Source organism: Arvicola amphibius, chromosome 1, assembly GCF_903992535.2.
Source record: "Arvicola amphibius chromosome 1, mArvAmp1.2, whole genome shotgun sequence".
Classification (NCBI taxonomy): domain Eukaryota; kingdom Metazoa; phylum Chordata; class Mammalia; order Rodentia; family Cricetidae; genus Arvicola; species Arvicola amphibius.
In genome coordinates this window covers 65,766,156-65,790,290 of record NC_052047.1, presented here as the reverse complement: position 1 = coordinate 65,790,290, position 24,135 = coordinate 65,766,156, and the positions used below count along the sequence as shown (strand labels likewise).

Here is a 24,135-nt window from a genome sequence, read left to right as displayed (position 1 = left end):
AGTCTTTCTTTTTCTGAATGAGGCACAGAATAATTTGGCATTAGGAAAACATCTCATGTCATATTGAAAACGTAAGTGTGAGTGTGGGTACAAATGAAAATACAGGTCTTATATAGCCAGAAATTACAGTATAAAAAAATGCCTTGCCTTCAGCTTGGAACAGAGATCCATTGTGAGGTCGTAGAGTATCCTCAGGTTCACACACACACTCTGATTCTTTAAAAATGAATACGTTAAAATTCAGATGAACATGGCAGCAATTCTCATCATAGTCTGGAAACTGATATCACCTACACAAGTGTTTCTGGTGACATGGTAGGATGCTCCTGACAAGGTCCCTAACAGAAAAGTAGCTCTGTTGTGCAAGTTAAGCTGTCCACAGGGAGATACTTTCCCAGCCCAGCATTTTCTTTCTTCATTATAAAGATAGAAAAATAGAGCTCCCAATGTCTGTTGCAATGATTATATGATTGCCAGAGCCAGAACAAGAGTTCTCAGATCCCACAGCCTCTCTTCTCTGCTCTGTCACACAGAACCACTTCATGGGTGCTACATTCCACACTAACCTATCCATTAATACCCTAGGACAGGTATAAATAGAAAAGCCCTGAGATGTCACAAACATTTTCAAAGGACAGAGAGGGGAGATGGTATAAAAGACAGACCCTCAACACACAATCTGTGTCCTTCCTAACAGAGATCTTCCACGACCTTCTACTCAATATCCAACTCTACCAAAGAGCCCCAAACTCCGAACTTCTGAGATTTATCTCTGCTAAACCCTCACATTAGAACAAACTCAAAGTATGTGGCTACTGGTTGGATATATGCTAGCATGCTTCTTCAGTTATTTCCTGATCTTGGCTCTCCCATCTACAACTCAGGAGTTATGAGGCAGAGGATCACATCTATGCTGCAACCTAGAACAATCCCACATGGTTTCCTGCAGCTTTCTCAACTCTGAAGTGATCGATCCCCTCCTTCAGGAAAGGTAGCTCCTGGAGACCAGGGGCCTTGAGAAAATTCACCTCATCCTTTCTATGTTGACTGAGATGGCTGTCACAGAAGTCAGCCAATAAGAACTTGTCACCAGGCCGGGCGGCGGTGGCGCACGCCTTTAATCCCAGCACTCGGGAGGCAGAGGCAGGCGGATCTCTGTGAGTTCGAGACCAGCCTGGTCTACAAGGGCTAGTTCCAGGACAGGCTCCAAAGCCACAGAGAAACCCTGTCTCGAAAAACCAAAAAAAAAAAAAAAAAAAAAAAGAACTTGTCACCAGAGCTACAGATTTACATAAGGACAGTTCCCGCTCACAGAGGTGCTACTGACCCTGGAGATCTGTAGAATTACACTGCAAGTGAGCCTTCCCAGATATCTTAATGCTTTATTCACTGACCTCTACCAGAAACACCTCAGCCAAAAAGATTTGGATGGGACAAATGAGATGAAATGGGGGCTAGCAATAGTCTTGTTGCTATTAGATTATTTATGAAGTAATAATAAATAATAAACAGTCAGGGTTGCACTAAGGTAGATAGAACCTCGTCTTAAACATCTTACCACAATATTTCTTGAGGTATCACCAAATGTGCTGCTCGGTTTAACTATGATGGACTTTCCTAGGTATTTCGCAACTAAGTCTTCAAATGAAAGTGCAGTGTCACTAGGATCCATGAGCCATGCAGCAACTCTGGGATCTAGTCCTACAAAACCTGCAACTGCAGAGGAAAAGGTCATTTAGTATTTCCTCAAACCACAAACAATCACTGCTTTCCCATATTTACACTAAGCAGAATGTTTTCCAAATAAGAAACACAAATGACTGAGAAACACTTATAGAAATGTTCAACACCCTTAGCCATTACAGAAATGCAAATTAAAACTCCTTTGAGATTTCATCTTATCCAAGTCAGAATGTCCAATATCAATAAAGCAAATGAGAGCATATGCTGGCAAGGGTCCCGGCAAAGGAGAACGCTTAATCGTTGCTGTGAGATCACAAATTGTACAGCCACTGTGGAAATAAGTGGGAAGTTTCCTCAGGTAGCTGGGAAGAGAACTACCTCAAGATCCAGTTATGCCACTCCTGGGCATATACCCAAAGGACTCTACATTTTACTACAGAGATACTTGCTCACTCATGTTCACTGCTGGTCTATTCATAATAGACAGAAATGGGAAATAACCCAGATGTCCATCAACTGAGAGATGGATAATGAAACTGTGTTATATTTACACACTGGAATATTATTCAGCTGTTAAGAAAAAAGAATTTTTTCTACAAGTAAATGGATGGAGCTGGAGAAAAAAAAATCCTGAGTGAGGTAACCCAGACCCAAAATAGATAACTATTACATGTTTCTCTTATATGTGAATATCAAACTTTAAATCCTTTGATATGTGTTCTAAATTTAAATAACCACAGAGGTTAGATACCTAGTAAGGGACTAGGTGGATGGAGAGGATCTTCCAAGTAAGGGAAAATAGAATATAGTATTATGGGGAGACAGAGGGGAAGCTAGAGCAGAAGGATTAAATGGGAAGGAGGATGGGAGATCAGGAAATGTGAATAAATGGAGGAAATGTGAGAGGGACAACTAACAATAAATGCCTCTGAAAAGCCACAGAGAAACCTACCGCCATAGAAGCTTACACACACACACACACACACACACACACACACACACACACACACACACAAACTCTAAATGGAATCACAATATAATGGGGGAGACAATGTCCCAACTAGCCAATTAGATTTCTTTTTCTTTTTTTCCAAGATGGGGTTTCTCTGTGTAACAGCTCTGGCTGTCCTGGAATTCACTTGTAGGCCAGGCTGGCTTCACACTCACAGAGCTCTGTCCTGCTTCTGCCTCCTACGTGCTGGGATTAAGGATGTGCACCACTACTGCCCAATAACCCGCCCATAAGCTGTTCTGGTACAACAGCGGCACAAAAGTTATGAGAGTAACCAACCACTTTTTATTGGATTTAAGGCCCATCCCATGAGATGGAACCCAACCTGACACTGTAAAGTGCCAACCACTGGAAACTGGATAGGCCACGGGACTAGTGGGAAACCTATTATTCTGCTAAAGGAATGCGGCAATAAAATGACTCCTAATAGCATATCGATATATCTATAGATCACTGTCTCACTAAACACTACTCAGAGAAGCGTCTTCATGCAACAGATGGGACTTATCAGAGAGAGCCAAAATTGGACAATGTGCAGAGAATGAGAGACTTTGGGGCACTCAATCCTAAATGGAACATCTTCATCAAGCCCCTCTCCTCAAGGCTCAGGGGCTTATCTATGTATAAGAGGAAGCAGAAAGACGGGCAGAACCAAAGGTGAGGAAAGACTCCAAGGAAACTGTGTTACAGATACAACTGGACTTACACACACATGAATTCATAGGTTGTGGCAGTATGCATAGGGCTTGCACAGATTCAATCCAGACAGACCCTAGCACTGAGAAGGGCAAGTGGACACAGGGTCCCATCCTAACCAAGAAGCTGTCTGCAGCTGATACCTGCTGGCAAAGAGTGAATCAATTTTCTACAACGGAATGTCACTGGGTAGATCCACCACATTCTAGGGCAAGCCTTATGGGTAAGAGTAATGATCTAATAAAAACAAAGTCCATGTGTTTTTGTGAACTTTTTTGTTTCATTTTTTGCAATTTTTTTATCTTATATGTTTTGTTATGATTTTTATTATGTGTTTTTGTGGGAGTTTTTTTTGCGAGAGAGAGAGAGAGAGAGAGAGTAGGGAAAGATATTGAGGGGAAACATAATCAAAATATAGTATATGAAAAAATCAAATAAAAATAAATAGCCCCCAAAAGGTTAATTTTCCAATGACTAATACTTTTTGCTAGCCTATCAAATTATAGAACTAAGTACCCCTATGATTATTATTTCTCAATAATTTTTTTTAAAAATGTATTACGTTATCTCTGAGTTCGAGGACAGCCTGGTCTACAAGAGCTAGTTCCAGGACAGGCTCTAAAAAAGCTGCAGAGAAACCCTGTCTCGAAAAACCAAAAAAAAAAAATGTATTAAGTTAGGATAACAAGATTTATGCCCTGTAATTAATAGAAAAAAACAGTCACACTTAACTATATATATAAAACGTGTTAATATCACATATGTTCTAAATAATTATTTGATATTGTAATAAAGTCTTGATTTAAATGATGTTTCCAGTCATTTTCAAATTTCTGAGCTAGTGACCTGTCAGGTCTAACTTACCATGGAAAATATAAGACTTTGTGACCAAGAGGAAAAAAAATAATTTCTTTTTTCTTTTTTGTATGTATCTGCATGTGTGGTCTGTATGTGCCTGTTCGTGTGTGTGTGCACATGTGAGTATGTGAGTGCATGTGCAGGTGCATATATGTAGAAGTCTATGGCGGATGCTAGGAGTCTTCCTCAGGCATCCTCCATCTTATTTATTTGTTTGTTTCTTTGATTATTTATTTATTGGTTTTTCAAGACAGGGTTTCCCTGTATAGCTCTGGAGCCTGTTCTGGAACTCACTTTGTAGACCAGGCTGGCCAAACTGACAGAGATCTATCTGTCTCTGCCTCCCTAGTGCTGGGATTAAAGGCGTGCATGCGCCGCCACCACCTGGCTCCATTTTATTTATTGAGGCAAGGTCTCTTAGTTGAACCCATAGTTCCTCAGTATGGCTCTCTAGATACCCAGCTTGTTCCAGAGATCCTGTCTCTACCTTCTGAGTATACTGGAATAGTAGACATACCATAACACCTACTCAACATTTACATGGGTACTAGGGACCCAAACTTCAGTGTTCACACTCAACACAGTAAGCACTTTATCTGCCGAGCCCATCTCTCTAGTCCTCTTCAAGAATATCCATCTAGGAACATGCGATCAAACCGGACTCTTTGAATGTGGCTGACCGTGGAGGCTGACTGAGAAGCCAAGGACAATGACGATGGGCTTTAATTTACGGCATGGACGGGCTCTGTGGGAGCCTTGTCAGTTTGGATGCTCACCTTCCTGGACCTGAGGGAGTTAGGAGGACCTTGGACTTCCCATAGTGTAGGGAACCCTGATGGCTCTTTGGCCTGGAGAGGGAGGGAATGGGGGTATGGGTGGAGGGGAGGGGAGGGAAGTGGGAGGAGGGGAAGAGATGGAAATTTTTAATAAAAATAAAATTTAAAAAAAAAAAGAATATCCATCTACCCTATGGGAAGTTGGCTCGGTACACCCAGGTCCTACATGGCTGGTTGATATGGTAATCACATCAAAGAACTGGAATCCAAGCAGCTGGGAAAGGATAGGGAGTCCAAGCTCACTTTGAACATGAATCTCTCAATGAAGTCAGAAACTTGGTCCCATGTCCGTTTTTCCTTCCCCTCAACTGTCCTCTCCCGACATGGGCTTTTCAGACATTATAAGTGATAGGTCTTCTCTTCTACTTTCTCCTCTATCTCCTGTCTCCCAGACCACTCATAATGCTTCATCATGGTCAAAAAATCATGCCTCCTGAGTCAAGGAATAAGGGTAGTAGTTAGCTGAACCCACACACTGTATCAAAGTAAGCAGGTAGTGTAGGCCAGGCAGAATGGCATTTCCTGACATAAGATAGTCCTATGAGACAACTAAAAACAAAAGGTACTGATCTTTAAATAAACTATAATCTTGGATCACATCACACTAAATGTCAAATTGCCTGGCATCCTTAAGTTATTATACTAGTCAGAGAAATTTATATTTACCACAGCAGTCAGTGTCAAGACTTCTCCAGATTATGGTCAAGACAACTGATGTAGACATATTTGGTACTTTCATTTTGGATGCTTGTGCCCTCAGGACAGCAATGTTTGACTTCACATGACACTGTCAGGTAACACTGACTGATCTCTGATGTTCCAAAGCTAAGAGTTCTACAGAAAAATCTTTTGAAAAGACCTTGGGAAATTGGACAGTACCTAATGTTTTGGATGCTAATCCCTGTAAACTTTTGTAACTGACAAGCAGAAGTCAGACAGGACAAATCCCTATTTTTAGTTTTTTAGGTCTGTCCATAGTGTTATCCATAGTGACCATACAGATTTACCTTTTCTTCTCTCCACCATTTATTTCAACCTAATAGGTATGTTTTGTTCTAACACACATATCTTTGATGGTTTATAATATTGACCTTTCTTGACTTGAGGGACTTTGAGTTACTATATACTTACCCTGAGCATTTCCTGCCCTGCACTCAGTCATTTCCCAAGGAACATGTTAGCGTAGTAATGTACATACATAAGTATATCTTATTTAAATATTACTAATAATTAAATAAGCAATAAAACCAACCTACATGTTCACCATGACCATTGTTTAAAATATTTTTTATCATACTTTGCTTGATACAATTACTCTGTGGAACAAGTCATTATTTTGAAGATATAAGTACAGAGAGATAGCCAAATTTCCATCTAGGTGTTTCCATCTCAAGTTCACTTAGGCAGAGGATGAAGGGATCCTCTCTACAGAACTAGTCTAGTTAATGAATGAGGAAAATGGGCTCGGATGACAGCTCAGTGGTCAAAGTGCTTGCCTTTCAGTCCTGAGAACCAGAGTTCAAATTCTCAGACCCATGTAAATGTCAGATATGTGTGGTATCATGCCTGTAATTCCAGCTTCAGAAGGTAAGAGATGGGGTTCCCAGAGTAAGCTGGATAGTAAGACTGTCACATCTGCCAGCTCTGGGTTTGACTGAGACCTTAGTGGATAAGGTAAAAGACCAATTAAAGATAATTCCCAGCATCAACTTCAGGTTTCCACATGCATGCATATATGTGTACATGCAGTCCACACATATATGCCTCTATACATACAAACATACACACATGAAAATAGAAAAAGGAAAAAAATGGAGAAAATATAATGGATTTGGATCCTGCCAGGTTGCAATTAAGGAACCTAGACAATGACAATCAACAACTTCTACCATCACAAAAAAACAAACAAGAGTGTCAGAGGACAGGTGTGGGAGCTGGAATACTATCAGGATAGCTAGTAATGCAGAAAGATTATTGCTCACACTGGGGAAGGTGATGCAATTGCCTTGAACTTAGGATGCTCATACAATTGAAATATATATAGCACTTAACCTTGTGTTGTTTGAGATTTGTTACAAAATTCTAAGGAGCTGGTGGTTTGAAAATGAAGGAAAAAAATCAGTTTGATGTCAATCTTGATCAGACTGTGGTGAGTAATTTTTTTGTGTTAGAAATTTATTACAATAATTTTTCTCAACACTTTATTATTAATAGTTCAAAACTCAGATAACTTGGAAAAAATTTTATAGCTAAAACTCAAGTTTCCCCCCCCCCCTTTCTCTCTCTCTCTCTTTCTCTCTCTCTCTCTCTCTCTCTCTCTCTTTCTTTTTTTTTTTTTTTTTGTTGTTGTTTTTGTTTTTGTCTTGAGACAGGGTTTCTTTGTAGCCCTGGCTGTCCTGGAACTTGCTCTGTAGACCAAGTTGGCCTTGAACTCAGAGACCTGCTGGCCTCTGTTTACCAAGTACCTAGATTAAAGGCATACATCACCATGCCGAGCTACTCCCTACTTTCTTAAAGATAATAAACACCCTGCCTTGTTTGATGTTTTATGTGTTGAAGTTTAATTTTTGTGTCTATAGATACTGGTGGTGATAACAAAGCCCACTGTGACTGTGCTTGATGGATCATCCTTTCTCACTTATGTCACCAAAGGAATATAAACCACACAGGAGGGGATTTGTCTTTTTCTGCTCTTGGCAGGTGAAGAAACAGTGTCTGTGAGGCCGGGAGCCCTGCAGCATGGTGGCCTGGCGACCTTTCTAAATCTTTGGGACAACGAGAATGGTGGCTTACCATGCTTCCAACCACCACCTTCGTCGAGGAGCTGCAGCACTGTTCTCACAAAGTCCTTGGCATTAAAACAAACAATGGGGCATTTACATCTAAGTGTCCAAAACAGCATGTTCCTAGACAAGGAAAAATTCATCAATTTAGACAATAATTCAAATCTTGGAAAAATACTGTGATATTAAATAACTAACTATCCTTATACAACACACACACATACACATATACATCTCATTAACTAAAGAATCCTGTGAATTGGGCATTACTCAGGGCTTATCTCTGAGCAAAGGTTCTACTCCTGAAGCTCTTATGCAGAGGACACACACTGGACCTGGCCCAGGCTCTTCCAAGTATTCTACCTCTCAGTATGCCAGGTCTTTCCTTCTGCCATTTCACTGTGCCACTTCTACCCATGCTGCTGGATAAGGCATATGTTCCTTCCCGTTTACTCTTCTCCTTCCAGAACTTGTGCAACCTGATCGAGGGCTGTTGTAGGCAAGCAGCCTATCCACACACCTATCAGAGAAGGACCCACTTGTGATGAACTACAGCATTCTTCCATCACTTCCTGAGCTTCTGCATGTGGGGTAACAGTTAATACTTATCAGATGTGTCCAGGTACCAGGCTAACATTTCACAAGGTTACTGCACTAAAACTTTCACAGTGCTACAAGGCAGGCACTCCATCCAGTATGCAGATGAAGGGACTTGAGTTCAGAGATGTCATATCTAATAGGTGTTAAGGTTGGTTTCTGATACTATATCTTGCTACTGCTAGGAGATAAACCCTAAACCACCAAACCGTAAGTTCCTCTTCATGGCAGAATGCAATACTACATCTAAAGAGCTCTTTGATGGGACAAGGGATGAAGAAACCAGAAGTTCAGTGAGCAAGCACACTGGGTGATGTGTAGTTGGGTTTTGCTTGTATGGCTCCATTGACAGGACTATATAGTGTTTTGAAAGTTTCATAGTCTGACTTTGTTAGGACAGGAGGCTAAGATGGTAGGGAGGTCAAAGTGACAACAGCCCTGGTTCTTGGCTTAGACTTGGGAGGGAAGGAAAGGAAGAAGTGAAGAATAATGGAAAAATGGGGTGTGAGGACCTCCCTGTCACATGTTGAACCAGAGCCAGGATGAAGAGATCTAGCAGCTACACTGCCTTCTCCTAGACTTTCAGGCTGGCTGAAGTCAGTATTGATAAGACAAACAGCAGAAGGGTTTCTTGTGGGCTGGGAGGTGGCTCAGTGGAAAAAGTACCTGCCACACAAGCATGGTGATCTGAGTTCAAATTCTGTTCTAGTTTGCTTTTTGTTGCTATGATCAAATTCTATAGCCAGAAGTAACTCGGGGAGAAAAGGGTTTATTTAATTTTAGAGGTTATAGTCTATCATCAAGGAAAGTCAAGGCAGGAACCTGGGGGCAGAAACTGAAGCAGAGACCATAGATGGATGAATGCTTGCTGGCTTGCACACAGACTCATTTTCATAGATCTTTCTTATACAGCCCAGACCCACCTGCTCAGAGATGGTGCCATCTATAGTGGGCTGGCCCCTCTTATAGCAATTAGCAATTAAGAAAATGCCTTACAGACATGGTCTGATTCCAAGCTGATCAATGCAACACTCGAGTTGAGGTTCCCTCTTCCAAGGTAACTCTAGGTTTGTGTCAAGTTGACAACTGAAGCTAACTATGACAGATCTCCAGAACCCATGTAAATACTTTGTGGCCTGCCTGTAATCCCAGAACTTGGAAGGTAGCAATCCCCATGGCAAGCTGGCTAACTAGATTAGTTAGGATAGACAAGCTCCAAATTCAGCAAGAGATCTTGTCTCAATAAAATAAAACACACACACACACACACACACACACACACACACACACACACATACATGTGCATGTGTATAAACATGTCAACACACGCAAACACTTATATACACTATACATAAAAAATTTCTTTAAACATATTTATGTATATATTCATAAGGTATTATTTAAGTTCATTTTGAATCCTAGATATACTACTATAGAATTGGGGCTATTCTAGTTTTATAGTACATAAGGGACTATTTTTCCTAGAACATAACATACTTCAAAATGATGCTGGATAAATATTCATTTGTTCTGTGGCAGTGCTTCTGAGTGTGGGATCATGAAAGAGAAGGAAAAAATCCTGCCCTAACCCTCAGCAAGCTTAGTGGTGGACATACAATAAATAAAATAGACAATATTTATGAATGGTGGTGGGTGGTGACAGGCATTATAGAGAAATGTGAAGATGGATATTGTATATACTGCTGGACTAGAGTATTGTTTAATCCGATAAAATAACACATGAGTAAAGAAGTGATAAGTTGAACAAAGGTTAGTTGATGAAGAAAAGTTCTTCACAGAGAGCTTTAATAAATGTAAAGAAAAAAGACAGAAAAGCCACTATCATATTAGGCACAATTAAATAAAGTCCATTTGGTTCACAATTGCAGCAGCAAAGTCCAAAAAAGCATGGCACTGGCTTGGTCAGAGCCCCCTTGAAGCATCACAGCATGATGGACAGATAGAAAGGGAACCAGCCAAGGATAGAAGGGGCCAATCACATGGTGGCTTTACCTCACAACAGCCCACTAGTGTGAAAGTTCACTCTTGAAAGACCAGCACTAATCCATTCAAGAGGGAGGATCCCCCATGATCTACCCATCACCTGCTGAGTCTCTTCTCTTAAGGGTCTACCACCCAAAACAGCCACCCTGGGACCAAGTCTATATCAGCAAGGCTATTTGTGGCACAAACACACCCAAGCCACATCTTCAGACAGACATTATCCTTAGTGATACTGAAGACAACTTGGTGTTTTCAGGCAGTGATAATTTATACTGTACAGGAGGGAACTAGAACACTAGTGAAGACCACCTGGAACCCTGGTAGTGGCAGTGGGTTTTCAGGATGAGGTTTCCCCTAACATCTCATTGCAAAGTTATTACAATACTGAAACAGGTTCTCTTGGCATCAGGAGATTCTGGAAACTCTGGGGGAGGAGAGCTTGGAAAGCCTTACATTTAATATAAGCAATAAAGATTTCTTACCTGACAAATAGACTATGTGCCTCTCTGTTGGGGCCCCAGGAAGAGGAGTGCTCGATATGTATGTAGATACAGTGATCTGCAGATGTGGAGTCCTCTCCCAGAACACTACCTTGGGCTGGGGAAATCAGAGGGCTGCTGTCTACATGGGTTTTTAGTAACACTACAATTCCTCTAACAGGACAAGTTAAAGTCTGTGAAAACAAAGTAATATAAATTCACAAAATTAAACAGATATATTGCATGTGCATGTTAAATTCAGGTCCAGAAATACCATAGCACACATGTGGAGGTTAGAAGACAAACTTGGGTATTGATCTTCATTTTTCACCTTGTTTGAGACAGAGTCTCTAGCTGCTTGCAACTGTGTATGCCAGGCTAACTGGCCCCTGAGCTTCAGGTGATTGATTCTCTTGTATTTGCCTCTTATCTTACCATAGGAGCCCTGGGATTACTAATACATGCAATGGTGTCCAGCTTTATATAGGTTCTGGGGATCCACACACATGTCTTTATGCTTGAACAGAAAGCACTTTATCTACTGAGTCATCTCCCCTACTCCAACTGACTTTTCCTTTTAGGCAGAGGGTCATCTATGTAGCCCAGGCTGGCTAGAACTCCTGCTCTTCCTGCCTTAACCTGAGTGAGGATTATAGGCATGCACTATCACACCCAGGTCTCACCTGATAATATTATCTACTAAACAAGATACCTTTCACAAACAGAAATCCAAGTGTTGGGGGCTCTGGTCCCTTGTCTGAATACTAAATGATTCTTTCTTTCAGACAAAGGAGTGTTACAATGGCCTTGATCAGGGCTCTGTGGAGACCCAGAGGGGAAACTATTTCTTTGGCTAGAGTAAACATTACAAACTAGACAAAACAAAAAAAGTCAACACAATTGGGTCAGTAAATCGATCACCTGGCAAGGGACCATCTCTCAGGAAGGCAGGTTCAGCTTAAGCTATGCTAAATACATAGAAGGAATAATTTTCCTTTTAATGAGAAAATATACTTTTCTTCCCAGAATTCCCTCCACCTAGTACAGTTTCTTAGAGTCATAGCCATGCAGCTTTATAAGTCTGCCTGCTTTTCTTTTCTTCCTTATTTTCTTCCTTCCTTCCTTCCTTCCTTCCTTCCTTCCTTCCTTCCTTCCTTTCTTCTTTTTTCTTTGCTAGTTTTTCTCTGTGAAACAGTCCTGGTTGTCCTGGGACTCACTCTGTAGAGGAGGCTGGTCTCGAACTCACAGAGATCTGCCTGACTCTGCCTCCCATATTAAAGGTGTGTGCCACCACTGGCCAGCTTTTCTTTTTAAATGTTTTTACTAATTGTTTGAGAATTTCATACATGCATACCTTATATTTTGATCATACTCACCCACCCATTCCCCTAGCTCCTCCCAGACCCACTTTCATTTCCCATCTATCCTGTTCTGTTTCTTATTTTTATGACACACTGAGTCCAATATGTATTGTCCATATACTCGTGGATATGAACAATCTACCAGAGTATGGTCAGCCTATCAGGGTCCACAGCTTGAAAGAAAATTGCCTTTTCTTCCCTCAGTAGCCACCAACTATCAATAGTTCCTCAGCTAGGGGCGGGAGAATTGCATGCACATGAATGTGTGGTTTTTATGTGGAGGTAAGAGCAGAATGCCAGGTATCTTTTCTTCAATTAGTCTTTTTGTTACTGCTTTGAGATAGGGTCTCTCATTGAACTGAATGACCAGTCTTATCTCTGTCTCTGTCTCCTAAGGCTGAGATTACATTCATGCAAAGCTGTGCCCTGCTTATTCTGTGACTGCTGGGGATTTGAACTCAGTCCCACATGCTGGCAAAGCAAGTGCTCTTGCCCACTGAACCATCTCAAGTCCCAAACATTCTGGTTTTTTTTTTTTTCGAGACAGGGTTTCTCTGCAGCTTTAGAGCCTGTCCTGGAGCTAGCTCTTGTAGACCAGGCTGGTCTCGAACTCACAGAGATCCACCTGCCTCTGCCTCCCGAGTGCTGGGATTAAAGGCGTGCACCACCAGTGCCCGGCCAAACATTCTGAATGTAATAAGAAAATCACAAGATTTTGAAGTTCTTTAGATTTATGGTTTTTTTTCTTTTGAAAAGATACTCTCAAGAAATTTGAAATGTAAGTCCACAGATTGGGGACATTGCAAACCACATATTGCCGAAGAGACTTGAATCATAAAAAACATAAAGACCTCTTACGGCTGGGCAGTGGTGGCGCACGCCTTTAATCCCAGCACTCAGGAGGCAGAGGCAGGTGGATCTCTGTGAGTTCAAGACCAGCCTGGTCTACAAGAGCTAGCTCCAGAACAGGCTATAAAGCTGCAGAGAAACCCTGTCTCGAAAAAAAAAACAACAAAAAAAGACCTCTTACATATCCAAAATAGAAAAAAATCATAAACTAGTTAAAAAAAAATAGGCAGAAAACCCCTTGGATTTCACCAAAGAAAATACATGAAGAGCAGTAAGTGCATAAAATGCTGTGTCGTCACTGTTGAGCAAATGCACTCCAGAAGCACAACAGACACCACTTTGCATTCACAAGCGTGGCTAAAGTAAGAAGACAGATACTTTCCAGCAGGTGGAGAATTTGACACCCTCACGCATTACTGGTAGAAGGTGGAACAGTTTGTCGGTCGGTAGCTTAGAACTGACAGGAACCCTACATTGTCAGAATCACTTATCAAAGCAAGGGTGGCAAGGCTTAAAATCTTATTTCTAGTTATCCTAGAAAAATCAGAAAGAGGATTTGTTTTGAAATGAGGTCTCATTGTGTTTCCCAGGCTGATCCCCAAATCCAGAGTTCAAGTTATCCTCCTGCCCCAGTCTGTCAAGTGCTAATGCCACAGGCATGTGACTGATATTTACTAACCTGGTTGGCTCTGAGCTGTGTAGAACCATCCTTATACATCAGTGTCACAACCATGGCTTCTGCCTGCGTGAGCATATCCATCAGCTGGACTTTTGCCAAATCATCCAAATATCTAACATCACAAAGCTGTTTTTCAAACACTGTTGTGTCCTCAGAATTTAGCCAGGTTTCAGCCCCATCAGTACCTTCTTCCAGTGCTATCTGTTTACTTGCTTTTTCTGGGGAATTACTACATGTGATAAATTTTCTTTTAAGATATAATCTTCTCTCATCTTCTTTAGCCACATTTTCCTTTAGGAAGTGCTTTCTTGTATACTTCATTCTTTGTAAGACTGGTGCTTCCTGATCACTCTGTGGAATTAAACAACTGGAAAGAGTCAATGAGGCGGTGCTGTTCTCCACTTGACCGATAGAGAGATGACTTGTGAGCTGAGTAGTGGAGGACTGAGGAGAGAACTCGATGGACCCTCTTGGTGACTGGGTTATTAATGACTTAGGGTTCTGCAGAAAAAGAGGGAAAATATTTTATCACAGCATGTATTCACAAGACATGTCTATCAACCAAGTGAATTTCTGATACAGTTTACCAGAGATAATGAGAGGACACAAGTTTTCTTCTTCTGTGGTGTTGCTGAACAGATGTTCTACCACTCACTGAACCACCTCCATCCTAGAACCACATTTTCCAACAAAGCTAGACAGAGTCTTTCTAGACTGTACAGCTGGATCCTGGGGTTTACTCAGAATGCTTCCTCTAAGCCCCTGTGCTAGAAGTCACTCATCTCAGAAGACAATGAACAAGAGTGAGGCCTGTAATTTACAACTCCAAGTTGAGGCCATAATGAAAACAAAATTATAAAAACTACTTGGAGAATAGAATCTCCACCCATTTCATTAGATTTGTTTACAATGGTACTTTGTGTTTTAATGTTTGTTTCCAAATTATAATTTATCTCTTGCTTTGGACAACTGTACATTAACATTATTTCAAAAGAAAATGTCTTAATAGTTGGTCATGTACCACAGAAAATTTAACATTTATACTCATACTTTTACTGAAGAGAAATAGTTTATGGTTCCAAGAACAGACATTTAGTCATAAAATTATATTAATTAAAAATTCTGTGGAGGAGTATTCAAGAAAAGAAATTCAATAAGATTTCAGACTATTGAAGATCTTGCTCATGTGTTTTTTAAAGGGTGACAGTGGATACTTTATTTGATTGCCAGAGTGTACTTTATTTGAATCACAGTGGAAGTATTTTAAATTTTATGACAGTTTTTTAAATGTTAATATTAACAATATACTAGAATCATGTTCTTTGCAACTTTAGAAACTTATGGTGAGTGTTTTAAATTTCAACTTTAAAATATTTCAGGACGTATAAGACTTTTTTAAAAGCCTAGGGCCAAATAATCAGCCAGTAGTATCAGAAATAGGTCCTGACATCATCTCTACTTTACTACAGGGAGCTTAATTTTAAATTAGGATGGGGGCTCGCAAGATGACTCCCTTGCCACCAAGCCTAGAGAGCTGGGTTAGATCCATGGCAACCGCATGGTGGAAAATAACCCAACTTCTGCAAGATGTCCTCTACTCTCCACATGTGCTCCATGGCATGTGCATCTTCCCCAACAGAACTAAACAAAAATGCAATAAAACTTTAAAATAGCTTTTGCTAGATACAGCACTGTATGCCTATAATTCTAGCACCTAGGAGGCAGAAACAGGCAAGTCTTCATGAGTTTGAGTCAGTCCAGTCTACAATAGTGAGCTTCAGGCCAGCCAGGGCTACATCATGAGACCTTCTCACGATGGATTTTTTGGTCACTTTTGAAGCTTAAAAAACAACAAAAAATTAAACATTAAAAAATAAATTGAACTAGAAATGGTGGTATATGACTGTAATCCCAGCACTTGGGGAGCAGAGGCAGGTGGAGCCTGTGGTTTCAAAGCCTGTCCAATCTACATAGGCAGCATAGGCACCTCTAGAAGAGCCAGGGTTGCATATAGACCCTGTCACAAACAAAACAAAAAAATTATAGAATTAGCTAACCATTGAAAATGATTCATTATGTTATTTAGCCACTATCAGCACAAGCAAAATACATAAGACATTCATGAATGAATGAATGAATGAATGAATGAATAAATAAATAAATAAATAAATAGCATAAAAATAGGATGCCAGCACATGGTGGCACATGCCTTTAATCCCAGCACTTGGGAGGCAGAGGCAGGTGGATCTTTTTGAGTTCAAGACCAGCCTAGTTTACATAGCAAGTTTGAGGACAGTCACAGCTGCATAGAGAAACCCTGTCTTTTAAAAATAAAAAATAGCTAAAACCAAAATAAGCCAACCAAACAAAAAATTAGGTTAGAACCTGAACAAGCAGTTTGCACCAGAGTCTATTCTCTCCACCACTGTTTCCTAAACAAGGCCTTCAGGGACATGACCTCTTCTTTTTCCTGTATAGCCCGAACTGGTCAGCTCACAAAAGTTTCAAGATCTTCTTCCTTGAGAACTCTCTGTATCCTTCCCTCCTCTCTGAAGCTGGGGTCTTCAGTTTGGCCAATCTCTAATGATCCATTACATTTCAACTCAGAAACAATTTTCACGCTTCAGAGAGAAAACCTGCTTCAACGTCCTGCCCCCACTACCCAGAAAAGAAAACTGCAAGGGCACAAAACTTGGTTAAATATTCCTCCTCTTGGTCTCAGAGAACATGAAACTAATTGCTATCACAGTCAGCACTTAATGCACACATGGGGCAGATGTGTGGGATGTTCCATCCTCCTCACCACCTGTCCAAATTAAACCACGTGCTACACAGAATAAGAACGTTTTTAAAGCATTGTATCTGCAGTTTTAGCATATACCAGGATGCTTATTAAATATTTGTTAACAAATGAGGATACTCTGCTTAGAATTACTCATATTTGCAAAGATTTACCTTTGTTTCTAGTGATTGAGTCCTCTCATGTTCAGCTAATACTGAATAATGAACACTGGATTTTTTGGTCACTTTTGAAGCTTAAAAAACAAACAAAAAATTAAACATTAAAAAATAAATTGAACTAGAAATGGTGGTATATGACTGTAATCCCAGCACTTGGGGAGCAGAGGCAGGTGGAGCCTGTGGTTTCAAAGCCTGTCCAATCTACATAGGCAGCATAGGCACCTCTAGAAGAGCCAGGGTTGCATATAGACCCTGTCACAAACAAAACAAAAAAATTATAGAATTAGTTAACCATTGAAAATGATTCATTATGTTATTTAGCCACTATCAGCACAAGCAAAATACATAAGACTATTGTAGTAATTTGTTACATAAAGTGTCTTCAAATTAACAGAATATAATTATGAAATGCTTATTTGTGATTACTTAAAGTTTACATTTGAATTTTTTTGGTTTTTTGAGACAAGGTTTCTATGTGTAGTCTTGGAAAGTCCCAGAACTAGCTCTGTAGACCTCGAACTCACAGAGATCTGCCTGCCTCTGCCTCACAAGTGCTGAGATTAAAGGCATGCACACTTGAATATTTTATTTTGAAAACCCAAAGTTAGCATTTTGAGACATCTTAGAAGTACTAAGCGATTGAGAAAATTATTAAACTGAGTAATACTGCCATAGAATAATCAGGAAGGAGTTCAGGAAAATATCACTGATACAAATACCTAAATTAGATTTTAATTTTAATAATCCTGGGCTGGAGGGCCGTGTAAATGGCTGTTTGTAAAATGCTTGCTGATCAAGAATGAAGACCTCACAGTTTGATCTCCAGAACTCATATAAAAAGCTAGTTGTGATGCAAGCTTATAATTCCAGTGCTGGTTGGTGTGGAGACAGTGTCCCTGGGTCTCATTAGCCATCTAGTCAAGTCTAAGGTGGGTCCCAGATCCCAGTGAGAGACCCTACCTCAAAAAAAGACAAATACCTGGCTCCTGAGAACATATGGCCTCCACATGCACACACTTGTGCACTCACACAGAAACAAACTAACTAGCTAATTAACCTGAGCTGTGCAGTAAGAAACAGAACAAGACTCAGTCCCAAGCAGTGCAATTTAGACATCTGTGCCCACAGCTATTTTGACAGGTGTTTCTGTGTACATGGGCCCACTTGCTCATGTGTTCTTCCAAGGTTCCCAAAGCACTCATGGGAAATGGAGCAGACAGAGGCACTGAGAATGGAAAAGGTGAGCCCATGCTTGGACCCTGTATTGATTTGGCTCAGGTAAGTCACTGCAAAGGTAGGCATAGTAACATATATCTGTGGTCCAGTAGCTTGGGAGGCTAAGGTAGAAAGATTACTTGAGAAAGGCCAGCCTTGGCCACACAATGAGTTACTAAGAGAAAAAAACATTACCTTTCAGAACATGGAGAGTTCAGTGTTGTCAACCTGCCACCTGTGACTACTCATAAAAGATGATGCCCTTGGGGAATCTAAGCTCAGTGTCTGTTGTTGCAAAGTTGAACATCTGACAGAAAAATAGCTAAACCAGTGCTGGTTAATGGGCCAATCCCTAATGGGCTAACCCAAGTCCTATGGTTACTAAAATCAAAGCAACCATGTGTTAGCACTAGGACAGCATGGGACAGAAGGTGATAAGTGCCAATCAGCCAAGTCATTCTAATAGCATGGCTATTGGTTGCAGCCTGTGGTAGATGTTCATAGGTGGGAGATACTTTAAGACCATACAACGGATCTAGTCATATGCCTTGCCTCAAGAACTCCCAGTGCCAGACCTCTGACCTTTCTTATTCCAGATTGGCCAATCTTTGTCTGTAGGTTGAAAGTTCTCTAACCTTGGTTTCCCCATTCATACAACGTGGATAGGCAAGTAAATCACCCAAAGTTTTATCTTTTGGACTTATCTTCAACATGTCACCCAGATCAGGGTGCATGAACTGGAATACAGTGCATCTGCAGTCCATTTTCTGTTTTTTCTTTAATTTTTCACATTGAGACAACACATTATAAGCCAAGCCATGCAGGTCAGAAACCAGGCAGCCAGTTGTGCCTACTGGCCTGCTTATAACCAAACCAAATAAACCACTTCCAGTATACAATAGATTGCTGCAGGCCCTCTTGATGCTCTTTCAGAATGGGACAATGTTTGGCAGTTTGGAATTCAAGGTTAGTTGAATATTCTCAAGCTCCATTTCCACGAGAGCTGGTAGCATGGCGGGGGGGGGGGCATTTTTAGTTTAATTTTAATCTTTTAAAAGATGTATGATGCTCTGATGATGATGGTATAGCTTCATGTTCTTGGAGTCTGAATTATAATTCTTTTAAGACCACACACCTATTTTTTTCCCCACCTCTAATACCAGAAGGTCTGTTGGGCTGGCAATGCATTATGACTGGGATACATTATGCCTGGACTTCATTGTAACCCTGTCTACTTTAAGTCCTACACAAAGCAGGTGACTTTTGTTATCGTTCACTGTATGAGATAGAACACATTCACAAATGAGGGATATATACCTTTATTCTTTGAAATATTTCCATCAGGTTCAGGTTCTGGGACTTAGTGGTGGTAGGAGTAAAATGCTGTAATTTGTCTGTTACTTACAAGGGAGTACTCTACTACATCCCCTAAGGCTTCTGAATCACTTAGGGTTTATCTTCTACCTGTTGAACAGCAAGACCTCTGATAATGAACACTTTTTTTTTTTCAAGATAAGGTTTCTTTGTGTAGCCTTGGCTGTCCTGGAACTAGGTCTTGTAGACCAGTCTGTCTAGGAACTCACAGTAATCCCCTTGCCTCTGCCTCTTGAGTGTTAGGATTAAAGACGTGCACTACCACCGCCCAGCTGTAAGATGTTTTATGTTGTTCATCCTAAGTGAATGTGAACTTCGTTACTTCCTTTACTGCTTATGTATCGCTGACCCTGCAAACACTTGGCACAATGCTAAACTTAGTCAGCAGAGGGTGCTGGAGGAACACTGCCAGGAGGCGGACACCTTTTCCCTTATCAGCACGCTACTCCAGCTTTATGGGTGGGGGAGGTAGCTGCTCTCCTTCTGCTACTTAGATCTTTCAGAGTTCTCTTTATATGTCTTGGTGGCTAAAGCCCATCTAGTCAATAAAGATCTAAACTTTCCCTGTTCAAATTACTATGTGATTTCTATCCTGAGTGGATGAAAATACTCCCTTAATAAGCCCAGTTCTGCTAAACCAGGAAGGAGAAAGAGATGAAAGAAAGAAAGAAAGAAAGAAAGAAAGAAAGAAAGAAAGAAAGAAAGAAAGAAAGAAAGAAAGAAAGGAAGAAAGAAAGAAAGAGAGAACTTATAATAGTACATATACACTCTAAAAGTTTCAGATAAAATGTGTGAATATGTAAAACATTTTAAGAAAAAAGTAAGGCAATAGACATTGGGTTTAGTTTTAGATATCCCTTAAATAAGTATAACAATATAAAGAGGTATGCCATTTTTCTAATACAGATGGCCCTGGCACTGCTTTCAAGCAGAAGACAGTAGGGCCTGCATCTTCAGCCGTCCAGGCAGCCTGGACATTGATTAGTTATATGGAAAGGGCTTCTGGGTTCTTTGTATATCTGGACTCCAAAACCTCCAGAACCACTTTTAGAACCATTTGGTTTTCACCCTTTATTCAAATTGTACTTTGATAATTCACTCATCTTCCATCTCAGCCTACTCTGGTTCCCATACCTCTTCCCAAAGCCTTCCACTTAAAAAATTGTATTATGAACACAAGATTAAATAGAAAATGTTTGTTTGAGTTTGACTTCTTCAACTTAATATGATTTCCAGTTTCATCATTTTCCTTGCAAATGGCAGTTCATTCTGACCGAGTAAGACTACTGTGTGCATATACATTTCCTTTTCTCATCTGTTGATGAGTGTTCCCTTGACCATAAATTCTGTTGGCCTAGAAATTTTGGTTTCCAAGGGGCCAGCACTCCTTCCAGGAGACACCAACAAAAATTCCATTGATCTGAAAGCTCAATACTTCCCCCTGGCCACTTTGAGTTTCTGATGCCCTTTAACCAATGGGATAAGAAAGGAATAACTGTTAGGAGGAATGGGTGATTCAGATTACCAGGGGGAAACTGGATTGTTTCTCCACAATGGGGGTAAGAAAGATTACATCTGGAATGCAGGAGATCCTTTAGGGAATCTCTTGTTGCCACCATGTCTTGTGACTAAAGTTAATGGGAAACTCTAACAGCCTAATCCAGGCAGGGCAGCAAAGGGCACAGACCCTTCAAGAATGAAGATATGGGTCACTCCTCAGAAAAGAGTCAAGACCTGATGAGGAGCTTGCTGAAGGTGCAGAAAATACTGAGTGGGTAATAGAGAAAGGTAGCTATAAATATCAGCTAAGGTCACATAAGCAGAAATGAGGATTAAAATTGACGTTTGTCTTATATGTTAAGAATGTGTTTGTACAGATATTTGTGCTGTCTTTCCCCTGTTTCTTTATCATGGGCTGTAACATCAATTAAGAGAACATAAGTGGTTATAATATTTAAGTTTGAGAACGTTCCCTCAAGTGATATTGCCACCCATTCTAAAATGCATAATTTGTGGTTGTATGAGGGATAGTTATATCACATTAGGCATAATTATGACCTGGTTAAATATATAATGTGCTTGCAGTTGTGCATGGAATAATTATATCATGTTAGGGGTGATTATGAGCTGGTTATTGTTTTCATTTGGAAATTAAGCATGACATAAGGAGATGCAATTGTGTCAAGTTGACAAGGGATGGACTTGTAGTGGCTGTTCTTGGTTACCAACTTGACTACATCTGGAATTGACTAGAACTCAAGCAGCTGGGTACAACTTTGAAGTTAAATTAAATTAAACATTTTTAAATTGATTTGAACTGAATTGTATTTTTTAAATTTAATTTTTTTAATTAAATCATTTGAAGTGGAAAAATACACTTTTAAACGGAATCTTTTGTGGTGCAGACATATATCTTTAATCCAGATCTTTTGAGGTGTAAAGATTCACCTTTAATCTGGGCCCCACCTTTTATTGCAGCCTATATAACCAACATAGAAGAAAGGTCTTTTTTTTTTTTTTTTTTTTGCTTGCTTGCTTGTTCTTGCTCATTTCCAAGTTCATTCCTTCATTGGCATTAGAGCCTACTGCTTTGGAACTTGAACATATACTGAAGACCAACTGAGACACCCAGCTTTGTAGACTGAACAACTACTGGATTCCGGGATCTTACACTGGCAGACAGCCATTGTTGGACTAGCTGGGCAACAGTGACCTGTAAGCCATTCTACATATCTTCTATCAGTTCTGTTCATCTAGAGAAGCCTGATTAATACAATTGGGCATGTATGCTGATTCTATAACTTGGCTGTCATTAGGTGTGTAGATATCTGACTTTGATTCCACTGGATATATACCCAAGTGTACAGCTGAATCATATGTATTTATTTGGTTTTTGGAGACAGGGTTTCTCTGTGTAGCCCCTAGCAGTCCTGGAACTCATTCTGTAGAATAGGCTGGCCTTGAATTCAGATCTGTCTGCCTTGGATTCTTGAGTGCTGGGATTAAAGGCGCGTGCAATCACTACTCAGCCTGTTTTTTAAGAGCTTTTATACTAATTTCCAAGGTTGGTTACCTAATTTACATATTCACTATGTATTGTGGTGTAGAAGGTCCTTCTGTCTATGTGTTGCTTTCATTGGTTAATAAAGGAACAGCTTTGGGCCTATAGCAGAGCTATAGGGGAGCAGAGTTATAGGGGAACAGAGCTAGGTGGCGAAAACTAAATGGGATGCTGTGAAGAAGAGGCGGAGAGAGATGCCATGGATCCTCAGCCAGAGATAGATGTGCTGGAAATTTGCTAGTAGGCCAAAGCCTCATAGTGATATACAGATTAATAAAAATGGTTAAATTAAGATGTAAGAGTTAGCCAATAAGAAGTTAGAGCTAATGGGCCAAACAGTGATTTTAATTAATACAGTTCCTGTGTGATTATTTCGGGGGTCTGGGCAGCCAGGAAATGAACAAGTGGCCAAGTGGCTCTTTGGAACAGTATTGTTTAAGAGTTCCCCCATCCCCCACATCCTGAACTATAAATTTTAAAAGAAACTCTTAAAATGTATTTTTAGATTTTCATTATTTATTATTTTATTATTTCAGTATTATTTTGAGTGTTTTGCCTGCATGTATGCCTGTGTACTACATGCATGCCTTGTGCCAGAGGTGGTAAGCCTCCATGTGGGAATCAAACCCAGGTCCTTTGCAACAAGAAGTGCTGTTAACCAGAGTTAACTATTCAGTCCCACATTTGTTTTATTGATGACAGACATTATGACTAGGGTGAGACGGAATCTTAATGTAGTTTTTACTTGAATTTTCCTGACATTAACACTTTTCATGTATTTATTGGCAGTTTATATTTCTTTTCAGAACTATTCTGTTTACCTGTCCATTACTAACTAGCTGATTTTTTTTTTGAGTTTTAAAAATGTTTAGATACCCTTGGCAGTGGTGGTACATGCCTTTAATCCCAGCACTCAGGAGGCAGAGGCAGGAGGATCTGAGTTCAAGGTCAGTCTCATCTAGTTCCAGGACAGTTAGAACTACAGTGTTATGGGATAATCTTTTTGTACACTGTGAAGATGTATCTCTGTTAAGGCCCCTTCTGATTAGTTTAATAAAAAGCTGAATGGCCAATAGCAGTAGAGGATGAGCAGGACTTCCGGCAAGAGAGAAAAACTCAGGGGAAGAATCTGAGGCTGGGAGGTTTGCCAGTGAGACATGGGGAAGTCAGATATACAGTATGAATCATGTGGCAGAACGTAGATTAATATAAATAGGTTAACTTAAGGTATAAGAGCTAGTTGGGAACAAGCCTAAGTGAAGGCCAAATTTTCATAATTAATAAGAAGTCTCCATGTTTTTAAGGTGGTACTAAACTCAGTTTTCAAGTACTTTATTGAGAGAAGTTGCATCTGTGTCCATTCAGGAAACAAGCACTAACACACTAACAGCTGTGAAGAAAGGTCAACAGGGAACAGATGAGTACAGGGGAGACAGAAAAGTGTCACATTGTCAGGAGTCATAGTTAAATCTGAATGGGACAACAAAGTGTTGGAAAATAGTGGATAGTAGAATATAATACAAAGGGCAGACAGGAGCTAGATATTACGTAGGATTACAAGAAAATATCCTAGGGACAAACTTTCCAGAGAGCAAGGACAAAGAATGACCTGAAGCCATGACACAAAAAAACAACCAAAGTGGCAATAAACTGAAAATAAAAAGCAATTAATCCCAGTACTTAGAGA

At 40.2% G+C, this 24,135-nt stretch overlaps 1 protein-coding gene across 3 annotated transcripts in view; it reads right to left on the bottom strand.

Annotated features, from left to right (window-relative positions):
• Positions 1 to 24,135, bottom strand: part of Poln (DNA polymerase nu) — a 131,481-nt gene that overhangs the window by 105,004 nt on the left and 2,342 nt on the right. For all 3 annotated transcript variants that reach the window (XM_038329194.2, XM_038329196.2, XM_038329195.2), the window contains exons 2-7: positions 16,793 to 16,872; positions 13,838 to 14,338; positions 10,952 to 11,142; positions 7,879 to 7,991; positions 1,559 to 1,716; positions 148 to 216 (exon numbers count right to left, since the gene is read on the bottom strand). In XM_038329194.2, the coding sequence (XP_038185122.1) occupies positions 148 to 216; positions 1,559 to 1,716; positions 7,879 to 7,991; positions 10,952 to 11,142; positions 13,838 to 14,338; positions 16,793 to 16,872 (1,112 nt within the window). The remainder of the gene's footprint in view (positions 1 to 147; positions 217 to 1,558; positions 1,717 to 7,878; positions 7,992 to 10,951; positions 11,143 to 13,837; positions 14,339 to 16,792; positions 16,873 to 24,135) is intronic.